The sequence below is a fragment of the Portunus trituberculatus genome, chromosome 9 (assembly GCF_017591435.1).
Source record: "Portunus trituberculatus isolate SZX2019 chromosome 9, ASM1759143v1, whole genome shotgun sequence".
Lineage (NCBI taxonomy): Eukaryota > Metazoa > Arthropoda > Malacostraca > Decapoda > Portunidae > Portunus > Portunus trituberculatus.
In genome coordinates, this window is record NC_059263.1 from 1,740,001 (window position 1) to 1,752,500 (window position 12,500).

The 12,500-nt window shown below is 43.7% G+C and overlaps 1 protein-coding gene across 1 annotated transcript in view; it reads right to left on the reverse strand.

Annotated features, from left to right (window-relative positions):
- Nucleotides 1-12,500, reverse strand: part of LOC123501457 — a 21,627-nt gene that overhangs the window by 1,724 nt on the left and 7,403 nt on the right. The window contains exons 8-10 of the mRNA XM_045250293.1: nucleotides 10,877-10,970; nucleotides 9,123-9,298; nucleotides 6,322-6,808 (exon numbers count right to left, since the gene is read on the reverse strand). Coding sequence (XP_045106228.1) covers nucleotides 6,322-6,808; nucleotides 9,123-9,298; nucleotides 10,877-10,970 — 757 coding nt within the window. The remainder of the gene's footprint in view (nucleotides 1-6,321; nucleotides 6,809-9,122; nucleotides 9,299-10,876; nucleotides 10,971-12,500) is intronic.

The window sequence follows — 12,500 nt, forward strand, 5'->3', positions numbered from 1 at the left end:
TGGGAGATGCTAGGGAGTCCAGGGGCAGGGGACGGGAGAGGGGGGTTGGGGGCGGGTTGAGCACTGTAAGGAGTACTATTGGCTTGGGAGGAGCAAAAAATGGTGAGTAACGGAGGTTGGGATGTGGACTATGGTTGGTGCCTCACATCTGCACCGTGGTCCGCCTGCCCTTCCTACCCCCAGTGGCTTCCCTAAACCCTCTCGCCACTGCACGCTGCCCCACACGCCCCACACGCCCCACGCCACAAGCTACACGCCTCTAAATTCCTAGTAACGTAGTAATGCTTAGTGAATCTTGCTCTAACAACGCTTTACCTTTGCATATATACGAGTTTACGGGTTTTCTTTCTTATTGAGGATGCTATGATGAAAATCTTACTAGTTACACGTATTCTCACCACTCCGGTAATGTAGTAATGCTTAGTGAATCTTACTCTAACAACGCTTTATTTTTGCTTATATGCGAGTTTAGGCTAAGGTTTTCCTTTGTACTGAAGATGCTATGATGAAAAATTTTACTACACGTAGCTATCCTCACCATGCTGAAAATTCTACTACATGTACCCTGACCACTCCAGTAATGTAGTAGTGTTTAGTGAACTACATGCACTAACAATGCTTTTAATTTGTAATATGTATAAGTTTAAGAGTTTTTCTTCGTAGTGAGGATGAATATATGATGAAAATTTCACTACACGCAGCTATTCTCACCACTCCAGTAACGAAGTAGTGTTTAGTGAACTACATGCACTAACAATGCTTTTAATTTGGTATATGTACAAGTTTTAAGAGTTTTCCTTGCAATGAACATGCTGTGATGAATATTTTACCGCATGTATCCTCACCACTTCCAATTTCCATGCTAGGTAAGTTATTAATATATATTGAAGCGAATAGCACTGAAGTTTTGTGATGCGTGGTTTTTCCCTTTTAACAGAGTGAGAGGATATGATATCAGTAATTACACTCTTGAGGTTTTTAATCAGGAATCTTTAGTTAAATGTTTAGCGAATTACAACTGTTCATAATAGTACCTAGGTTCCTTGATCGTAAAAATAAAATGAGAGAATATGATAAAAAAAAAATGTACTGTTTATTATTGTTTCTTGTGAGGAATGTGAGCTTATCAGTTAATTAATGCTGGGGATGTGAGCTCAAGGTATTCAGAATTCTCTCTCTCTCTCTCTCTCTCTCTCTCTCTCTCTCTCTCTCTCTCTCTCTCTCTCTTATGCATCAAGTCGCCATCATTTTGTATGGTTTCTTGGCCACTAAAGCCTGATTTCAGAAACGCTTTGCTCGCTCATCACGACTATTTTCAAAGACCACAGAGATAATTTGCTGGGTTCTCAAGATTGTTTTTCCTATTAGTGATGTAGAAATGTTAATCTTTCACCAGAACCGTAAAAAACATCCTTAAAAACCCGTGTCACTTCAACTACAAGCCTTTTGGAAGTAGAAGAGATGCGGCGTGGAAGTGCTTCAAAGTATGGGCGTCAGAAAGTACACACAGGCTACGGGTTGGAAGGAAATGGCAGCGTGGCGGGATGGTGGGAAGGCGACACAGTGGCGATGGTGGTGCTAGCTGGCATGTCTTGCAGTGTTTCGTATCTTCTTGTTATGGTTCCAATTTCTGTCACAACTACTCTTATTGTATTTGGTTGCTTTATGTATTTATCTTCTTCCTCAAAACTCTCTCTCTCTCTCTCTCTCTCTCTCTCTCTCTCTCTCTCTCTCTGCCACCACGCAAATGCCTTCTCCATAATCAACAAGTAAACTCCAGGCTGTAACATTATTCAGTTCCAGCAATATTACATTCACATTTAATTAAGCTCCGTTAGCCTCGGGGGAAAACAAGAATTATCATTATCATAGAGTGAGAGAGAGAAAAAAAATGAAAGTGTTGCAGTTATTTGGCGAGGAATGTTGCACGCACGTTAATCAGTTAATTAGGATGACGGTGATTAATGTTGTAATTACCGGAGCACGCAAGGAAGTCAGTTGGTGGTTGGTCAGTCAGTCAGTCGTATTAATTAAGGTACATAGTTTGAAACACTTCTGCGCACCACCTCCGATCTAGTAGAATTAAGTGACAAGTCTTTTTTTCATGTTTTCCTTGTTTATTTATTTATTTACTTACTTATTTATCTAGTTTTCTTGTTCTAGTGATACTTGATATAATTTCCACAAGGATCTAGTTGAAGTGACATGAGATTTTTAAGCGTTTTTTTTTTTTTATGGTTTTAGTAACAGCTTGACAACATTTTGAAGATGTTCTAGTTGAAGTGACACGATTTTTTTTACTGTTTTTTTCTATAGTTCCATATAGTGATAGCTTGACAATTGAAGTGACAGTATCTTTAAGCGCTTTTTTTTTATGGTTCCAGTAACAGCTTAGCAAAATTTCTACATCGTTAACAGGAGAGGCAGTCTTGAACACCCGTCTGATAATCTCTATGGCTTCTGGAAATAGTTGTGGTGTGAGAACAAAGCGTTTCTGGATAAGGATCTAATTCCTTCTCTGCTACTGTAGTCAATCTCTCCCACAATTAATCACAATTTTCAAGACTTATTTTCTATTCATTCATTTACTTTCGTCTCTTAAAGAAAAAAAAAAACATACTTCAGTGGCTTACCAAGATTACATTAACTTCATCTATTTCTTTTCTTCTTTATAGCCATTTGGACAACTTACTACAGTAATTTCATTGTTAAGAATGTTAAGAATGTTAAGTAAAAGCATTAATCCTTCCACTGATAAGATCGTGTTTTGGTGGTATTCAAATCAGTATGAGTACAGAGAGGATGAAAGATTACTTTTGTATTTTCTAAGCTATAGAGATATTCAACATGTTCTAGTACATAGAAAACACGTAATGAATGGTGGAAAGTGAATGTCTGGCAGTGATGGGGCTATCAAACTAAGATCAACATTATTAGTTATTGAATCCTGCTCCTATCACACATTTTGCTGTCCTTATTTCAGCCAGTACATCTCTCAGTAAAGAAATAGATCAACATTCAATCGGTCAATTCCAACGACGTTTCCCAGGAGCAAAGATTATAGATACCTCAACATTCTATCATCTACGCATCGCCACTACCGGCAGCTGTCTCTTCCTGGCGATAAGATAACCAATCCACCGCGCCATCCACGCTAAAAAGATTGCCTCCTTATCGCACTCGGGTCCCAGTAACGGCCAGGCAGCAGCATCCCAGTAAACCCGTACCCTTGACTGACTCCCCAGTACTCTACAGACGCGTTACTATTTTATCTCCCCACTGTACCTTGCTATCTGCTATCCATACACCGCCACTACATTCAAAACGCTCCATTTGAAGTGTCGCTGGTTATTAAAGATGCCTTTTTATGATTCTATTGATAGATTAATAAGATTTCAGTACTGTGAGTAGTACGAGTATCATCCTTGAGAATTCGGCTGATTATCTCTGTGGCCTTGGAAAACAGTCGTGGTGGTGAGAGAGCAGAGCGCTTCAGAATGTGAGTTTATAAGTTACATATATTTTGAAGTATGTTTTTTATGGCTACAGTGACAGATTAACAAAATTTACTTTATAAACTGGAGAAACACTCTTGAGAACCTGGTCAAATATCTTTTTGGCCTTTGAAAACAGTCATGATGTAGACAGAGAGAGAGAGAGAGAGAGAGAGAGAGAGAGAGAGCAGAGCAAAAGCGAGGCGTTTCAGAATACGGAATACACAACAGCGGGATTCTCTGAGGGTGTTTCCACGCGGCCGTTACCAAGACAACCCGCCGGTGTTGCAAACTTGATCGTCACTCACTCCCCTTCCTGAGCAATTTCAGAATGATGGTTAACTCCTGCAAAACTGCGTACCATAGATCCGTGTGTGTGTGTGTGTGTGTGTGTGTGTGTGACGCAGAGGAGGATGGGAAGTGGGGTGATGCGGCACGATGGATGAGGGAAAGAAAGTAAACATGGTAAAATTCAGGAGGAGGAGGAGGAGAATATACATAAAGATGGATTGTAAGTACTGACGGAATGAAGCTGTAGAGAAGAAAAGAAGGAATACAAGATGAAAAAAAGAAGAGGAAGAGAAGAAGAGGAAAGAAGGTTGAAGGAAAGAAGAGGAAGAAGGATGAAAAGGAAAACACGAAGAGAAAAAGACGAAAATTGGATGGAGCTAGAGATAGAAAGAAAAAGCTGAAATAAAAGAGAAACAACAACAATAACAACAACAACAATAACAACGAGTGAAACCAGAAGAACGGAGAAGCACAAACAGAACATACACAACCACCACAACAAGAGGGGAGGAAGCACAAACAGAAACACGAACACAAAACGAGGCGGCATGTAAGTTACGCTCAGGAAAGCCAAATAAAACACAAGTAGCCGGGATTCCAGGAAGACGAGTATATCTGAAGTGGTGGTGGGGAGAATCTGGAAGGGCTCGCTAGAGATGAAGGGAGGAGACCGCGATGAGTCAGTTTTTGCAAGTCAACTTATAATGCGGTTTGCATGGCTCCCTCCCAGGACGGCGGCGGCGGCCAGCTGCTACCCTGCCCTACGCTGCTAAAGGAAAACATTTCAAGGTATTCTCACGAGTTTGCTGCTACCACCACCATCACCACCGCCATTACCATAGATGTTGTAAATAAATTGTTACGAATGATACGATAAAACTACCGCATAGGGCATATTTATTTATCTATTGTTATCATTATTATTTTGTATCTAGCCTAGTGTGCGCCGGTGTGTGCTACATAGGCTAAGTTTGTGCATGTGTGTGTTTGACTTTTGTTTGGAATTTGCTTGTTTTGTTTACGTTTGTGTAGTTAATGGTATACATAGAGTGTGTGGTGTTGATTGGTGATTGGTCGGTTGATGGGTGGGTGTTGTTTATAGTGTTGTTATTATTGTTGTTGTATCATCACCCTTATAGTCGGTAGTAGTAGTAGTAGTAGTAGTAGTAGTAGTAGTAGTAGTAGTAGTAGTAGTAGTAGTAGTAGTAGTAGTATCACTATCATTACTACTACTACTACTATTACTACTACCACTGCTCCCACTATTACTACAACTACCAGCACTACAATTATGATCCCACCAGTTCCAATGTATGAGAGAGAGAGAGAGAGAGAGAGAGAGAGAGAGAGAGAGAGAGAGAGAGAGAGAGAGAGAGAGAGAGAGAGAAGTGCAGTGTCTGAAAGAATTTAACGGGGAATGTGTTGCATGGGGCGAAGGAATGGGGTCAATCCTGAGCTGGGTGAGCGGAGGAGAATAGACGCTAGACAGATATCTTGACCACAGCACCCGCACAGCACACACACACACACACACACACAACCTCACCCCAACCCAACCCAACCCAGCCCAGCCCAGTCCAGCTCAGCGCAGCGCAGCACAGCCCTCGCTTATGCTGCACTGCTGGTGGTGACAGTAATGATGATAGTAGTGTTGGATTTATGAGGGAGTAATGGTGGCGGGCTGAGAAGTGAGGGAGGGGAAGGAGGGGCAGTGGTGATGGTGGTGGTGGTGATGGTGGTGGTAGTGACTGGCGTTATAGGAATAGTTTATCCGTGGGGTGTGTGTGTGTGTGTGTGTGTGTGTGTGTGTGTGTGTGTGTGTGTGTGTGTGTGTGTGTGTGTGTGTGTGTGTGTGTGTGTGTGTGTGTGTGTGTGTGTGTGTGTGTGTGTGTGTGTGTGTGTGTGTGTGTGTGTGTGTGTGTGTGTGTGTGTGTGTGTGTGTGTGTGTGTGTGTGTGTGTGTGTGTGTGTGTGTGTGAGGTAACATGTATAGGAGGGATGACGGATGGATGAGGTGGGTTGAGTGGTGGTGGTGGTGGTGGTGGTGGTGGTGAGTGATACTATTAGTGGTGACGAAGATTATAAAAAAAGGCTTCCTCTTCCTTGTCCTCATCATTTTCGTTCCCTCTCCTCCTCTCCATCCTCCCCTTCCTCCTCCTCCTTCCTGTAGTAGTAGTAGTAGTAGTAGTAGTAGTAGTAGTAGTAGTAGTAGTAGTAGTAGTAGTAATAACAGCATACTTTAAAACAAAGTCATAATCATGTGAGTGAGTGCAATGATAGAAGTAACAAAGCGAAGAGTAACAGGAACAACAAACACGGTGGGAGGACGTGGAGGAATTACAAGAGCATGAGTACCGGCGGAGACAGTAAGGTTAGCGGCAGCAACAGCAGTAGTAGTACCAGTAGTGGAGGTAATGACATTAGAGGCAGCAGGGATGGAAGGAGCGTAAGTAGTAGTAGTAGTAATAGTAGTAGTAGTAGTAGTAGTAGTAGTGGCATGGGCGGAGGAAGAGGTGCAAGTACAGCAGTATACTCACCGCCAAGGGCCAGAACCTGATCATAGCTTCCACCAGGCTGCGTTCCATTCCCCACCCCGCCATGAGCTTACCGCCTGGCCACCGCCGCCCTTCGTCCTCCAGCCCCACACCCGTCACGACACCCACCTCTTGGGGCGCCCTCGTGTCAGTCCTGGGGCCTCGCAGTGTGTCCCCGGCGGCAGTCTTTTTGTCTGGCTCAGAAGGGAACTTATTCATGTTATTGTTCCCCCGGCCATTACCTTCCTTGCCCTCCGGCGGCGTGGTATCACCTGGCGATCTTCCGTTGTCCCTGAGAGGGCTTCTGGAGGAGTGTGGTGTGGCGGCGGTGGTGGTAATGGTGGTGGTAGTGGTCCTGGATGAAAGGTGCAAGTCGCCCAGGGTTCGCCGCGGGTACTGGTACAGCTTGTATGGGTACTTTGGGTTCAGACTATTGACGCAGATAAATTCCTGAGTCTTTTTTAGGATTTTTCGACCCCGCGCCATCCACCTGTGTGAGGCAAGGCAGGGGAGCAGATGAGTGGTGGTGGTGGTGGTGGCGGTGGTGGTGGTGGAATTGTTGTGTTAGCTTAATTAATCTTGTGTTTATCTTGATGTGAGAGAGAGAGAGAGAGAGAGAGAGAGAGAGAGAGAGAGAGAGAGAGAGAGAGAGAGAGAGAGAGAGAGAGAGAGACAGACAGACAGAGAGTTAATTAAAAGTGCAGAAATGTCAGGGCGCGCAATTTGTCAATGCTAATCTCCTTCTTAATATTAATCACACCTTCACCGCGCACCAACACATTATTTTGAGGCCCCGCCAGACCCGAGCCACACCCAAACACTCGCGCCTCCCTCACTCATGTTCTTGCTGCTTCTCAACGTGTAGATAGAGACTCCTGGACGTCCTGCCGCTTAATGAGGTGACGTTCGCTACCTGGATGCGTTATTCTGAATGATATTACGCTTTGTTATGCGACGCCAGCTAAAAGACATTGTGAAACTGAAGAAAAGAAGAAAACGTCAATTAATCTATTCAAGGCAACTTCTGAGGTTAGATTGAGTGAAAAAAAGATGAGTTAATGGTGTGAATTATATCATCTCATTAACCTGTGACTGCCTGTATAAGTTATTCCGAATTATCTTACGTCTTGTTATGCTATGCTAGTTTGAGGACACGCTGAGACTGCAAGAAAGGCTAGGGCAGGTTCTGAGGTTAAGAAAAAGGTGAGTTAATCGTGCATGGTATATTATCTCATTAACCTGTGACTGTTAATGAGAGCACTGCACCACGGCACCTGTTACTTCATTTGCGCAACCTTGGACGATTGTAGTCAGTAAGAATAGAACAGCAGACACTGAATGGCTGGAACTTTCTGATCACTCCCTCTGCTGCTAGTGGCGTCCCTCGCAATTATAGTCAAACCTGCACCACAACATTCCCAGCTTGAGAGGAAACTGTGGCAGGCAAACCAGCTTCATCGCCACTAACGAAACCAAGGAACTGCACACTGAAGCAACAAAGCCAACAACACTAAAGGCAACCACAAGGCGAGGCAACCAAAGCAGCAACATCGACACCCATACAAGCGACACAAACTGAAACAACCAAGCCAATGACTCGACAGGCAACCACAAGGTGAAGCAACCAAAGCAGCAACATCGACAGCAACGCAAGCAAGGAACTACACAGACATCTACAAGACGAAGCAACCAAGCCAGCAGCATCGACACCAACACAAGCAAGCGACCAGCTACAAATTGAAGCAGGCAAATCAGCAATATCTTGGCTTCATCCTCAATAAAGTTAGATTGTAAAAAAAAAGAGAGGTGGGAAGGAATTGGTTCTCAAATATAGTAGTAGATGAATGGAATAGACTTAGCAATCATGTTGTTAGTACCGAGTGTTTAGCGAAATTCGAAAGAACATTGAACAAATTTATGGGTGAGCACGATAGCTGGAAATAGGTAGATATATTTCATGCAGGAATTGCCGCGTGTACCCCTGACAGGTTCTCGCAGCTTGCCTTTCTTCTTTATGTTCTCGTATGTTCTTAGGTTCTGTGCCCACAACCAGTCATACACAACGCACGCAAGACACTCAACCGTCATTTAACACCACACATAGCACATTAAACATCCTCCATACAACCACACTCTCCACCATCAATACGCCGCACCTTCATTACTCTCAAAGACTTTCGTTGAAGCCACACGGGTTTTCAAAGGATGTTTTTGCTACGTTACTAAAACACGAAACACTCTTGAGGACCCAGCCAGTAATCTGTGACCTTGGAAAACAGTCGTGGTGAAAGAGGGAAGCGTTTCATAATACCGGTTTATAATAAGTTACACACGAGTGCTTTTACTGCGCTAGAGACAGATTAACAAGATTACTACATTGCTAAAAGGAGAAACACTCTTGAAAATCCCGCCTAATCATCTCGGTGGCCTTGGAAAACAATCGTTAAGTTGGAGGAGCGAGGCGTTTCAAAATACAGAATCTTCAGGACACAACCTCACAAGCACACACACATTTTTACTATTATTATTATTCCTGTAGGAGGAAAAATCTTGACAAGGGCAACAAAAATTACTAAACAAACAGGCCTACTTAGATGCCAGTCTCCGAGCAGGTCAGAGAGAGAGAGAGAGAGAGAGAGAGAGAGAGAGAGAGAGAGAGAGAGAGAGAGAGAGAGAGAGAGAGAGAGAGAGAGAGAGAGAAAGTAAATCAAAAGAATAGGATAAATACCTTGAAACCTCCTTTTTCTTTATAAATGAGTTCAGATCTTAGGAAAACACACACACAGCTCTCACCCTTCATTTACCTGTAGAAGGAGGGAAGCACCACCATATCATCCTCCAGAGTGATGAAGAAGGATGCTTTAGGACGCAGGATGAGAGAGGCCATAAGTGCAGACTCGTACAAGCGGGCAACGTGAAGCCCCATGCAATCAGAGGAACGTCCAGTGATTTCCAGGTATACGCCGTGACTTTTGCACACCTGAGAGAGAGAGAGAGAGAGAGAGAGAGAGAGAGAGAGAGAGAGAGAGAGAGAGAGAGCAGACTAGGTTGGTTATTTGATTGTTTAGTTTAGTCACAAGTATAAAGGTAGATTACGTTGAATGGATAGAGAAGTAGATGAGTAAATTGCTAAGTATATAGATAGATAGATAGATAGATAGATAGATAGATAGAAAGGTAGATAGATAGATGGATAGATACAGCTAGGTAAATAGACAGGAAGGGAGATAGGTGTGTAGAACGATAGATAGACAAATGAATGGTTTTGTAGGAAAGTCAGTAGATAGATAGCTGAATAGATGAATAAAGACACACATGAATAGATACATAAATAAAATAATGAATGAATACGTGAATAGATAGAGATAGAAGTAGATAAGTAAATAGGTAGATAGACTGACTAATGAAATAATTCACTGACTGACACAAGGTAGCCTGAAACACACAAAACCTCAGTGAAGCAATAGATGAAAATGCACAACTAAACTAGCAAAGTCTGTTTATCTGTCTGTCTATCTACATATCTTTGTGTTCGTCAGTGTGTCTGTCTATATTTCTTACGTTTTTCCTCTTTTTTCCATAGTAATGAGGTGCAGTTTCTAAAAAAGCAGACAGAGACGTGGCAAAGAAACTGATGGTGTGTATGTGTGTGTGTGTGTGTGTGTGTGTGTGTGTGTGTGTGTGTGTGTGTGTGTTATCCAGAAGGGAAGAGGACAAAAACCCAATCAAAGAGGAAATACAACACACACACACACACACACACGCACACACCATCAGCTTCTTTGCTCCGTCTCTCTCTCTCTCTCTGTATATCTATCTATCTATCTATCTATCTCTCTTTTTCTCTGTGTCTGCGTCTTGTTCTTGCGGCGCTGCGGGGACGTGACTGGCGAAGAGAAGCCCAGCGAACCCCAGCATTTCCCAGCCAGTGTTTCGCCTGACCACCGTGAGTCGTCTGTTGGGTATTACTAATTTCCGGTCTTCACTGATGGAAAGGAAGCCATTACACACGCACGCACGCACACACAAGATCGAAGGCGCACACTCACTCACGCACGCACGCACACCTACTGTATGTATGTATTAGATGCGTTGATGGGTGAATGGATGGATGCATTGATAGATAAAGATAGATAGATAAATAGATATAGATTGATTGAGGTACAGATACATTTATGAATTGTCTGTTCGTTTAATTAATAGACAGATAGATAGATAGATAGACAGTGGGTAGGTAAGTGGATGGGTAGATATACATAGTATATAGATAGATAGATAGGTAGGTAGGATGGGTAAATAGATAGATGGATAGATAAATAGATAGATAAATAGATAAGTAGATAAGTAGGTAGATAGATAGATAGATAGATAGATAGATAAATAAATAGATAGATAGATAGATAAATAAACACATAGAAAACCCATATATACAGAATGAACTTAAGAAAATGAAGGAAGAATAACTTAAACAGAAAAATTACACCCTCCAAGAGAGAGAGAGAGAGAGAGAGAGAGAGAGAGAGAGAGAGAGAGAGAGAGAGAGAGAGAGGTGTCTTACTAGTTGTAGTTCCTTCGGCGCCTTCTGCTGCTGTCCAGTAAACACAAGGATGTCTTTAGCCTTTGCTCCTGCAGCTTCAAGGGACACCAGCAACCTGAAGGGATAGTAGTAGTAGTAGTAGTAGTAATAGTAGTAAAGGAAAAGGAGGAGGAGGAGGAGGAGGAGAAGAAGTAAATGTAGCAATAATAGAAGTGACAGAACAACAGCAACAACAAAACAGTACTAGTATTGGTAGCAGTACCAGTAGTAGTAGTAGTAGTAGTAGTAGTAGTAGTAGTAGTAGTAGTAGTAGTAGTAGTAGTAGTAGTAGTAGAAGTAGTAGTAACAGCAGTAGTAGCAGCCATTCACAATATCCCAACAGATAATCTAACCCAACGAAACCAACAAGACCCAACCCAACCCAAACCAAGCCAACCAGCCAAACCAAACCAAAACAAAACCAAGCCAAGCCAAGCCAACCAGCCAAACCAGCCAAGCCAACCAGCCAAGCCAACGCAGCATAACCCAGCACACAACCAAACCCTCCCCTCTCTTTAGGACACTTACTTGCTCCTTCATTATCATCTCCCTCTCCCTCTCCCTTCCCCTCGCTACTTTTTGGCACGGTCAGGGACGGGAAGGGAAGGGAAGGGAAGGGAAGGGAAGGGGAGGAGGGAAGGATGGGGAGGAAAGGTGTTTGTCGAGTGTGTGGGGAGGAGGAAGAATAGTAGAGGAGGAGAAGGGGAGGATACAGAAGCGTTTACTTAGTTAGGGGGAGACATAGGGAGCGAGAGAGGGAGAGGAAAGGGAGCATGTGGTGATGGAAAGAGGGAGAGAGAGAGGGAGAGAGAGAGAGAGAGAGAGTGTAAGGAGAGGGAGGGAAGGAAGGAGGGTGTATCTGGTGAAAAGGGAGAGGGAGAGGGAAGGACGGAGGAATGGAGGGATGAAGGGAAGAATGAAGGAGATGGGGAGATGGGGGAGAAAGGTTAGATGGAGGGAAATAGGGAGGAAGGGAGGGAAGGGGGAGGGAGGAGGCATGAATGGAGGGAGACAAAATGGGGAGGAGAAAAAGAGAAAGGAGGAAGGAGGGAAGGAGGGAAATAGAAAAGGGCAAAAGATGGGAAAGGGAGAGAGAGAGAGAGAGAGAGAGAGAGAGAGAGAGAGAGAGAGAGAGAGAGAGAAATGAAAGAAATAGACAAGAAGATAAAGACAAGAAAGGAGTGAAGCGGTCTGTGTGTGTGTGTGTGTGTGTGTGTGTGTGTGTGTGTGTGTGTGTGTGTGTGTGTGTGTGTGTGTGTGTGTACATGTGTGTGTTACCTGGTCGTCACCACGCATTCATTACTTCAGGTGATGAGCCGCTTCGGTCTGCAGGTGACTTTATCGGCGTGCAGGTGAGAGGGAGGGGGTTGGAGGAGAAGGGGCGAGGGGAGAGGGGAGAGGGGAGAGGGAAGAGGAGAGAGGGAGAAGGGGGCAGAGTACAGGTAAGGGCAAGCAGTGGGGGCCTTTGAGTTGCAGTAGTAGTAGCAGCAGCAGCAGCAGCAGCAGCAGCAGTAGTAGTAGTAGTAGTAGTAGTAGTAGTAGTAGTAGTAGTAGTAGTAGTAGTAGTAGTAGTAGTAGTAGCAGCAGCAGCAGCAGCAGCAGCAGC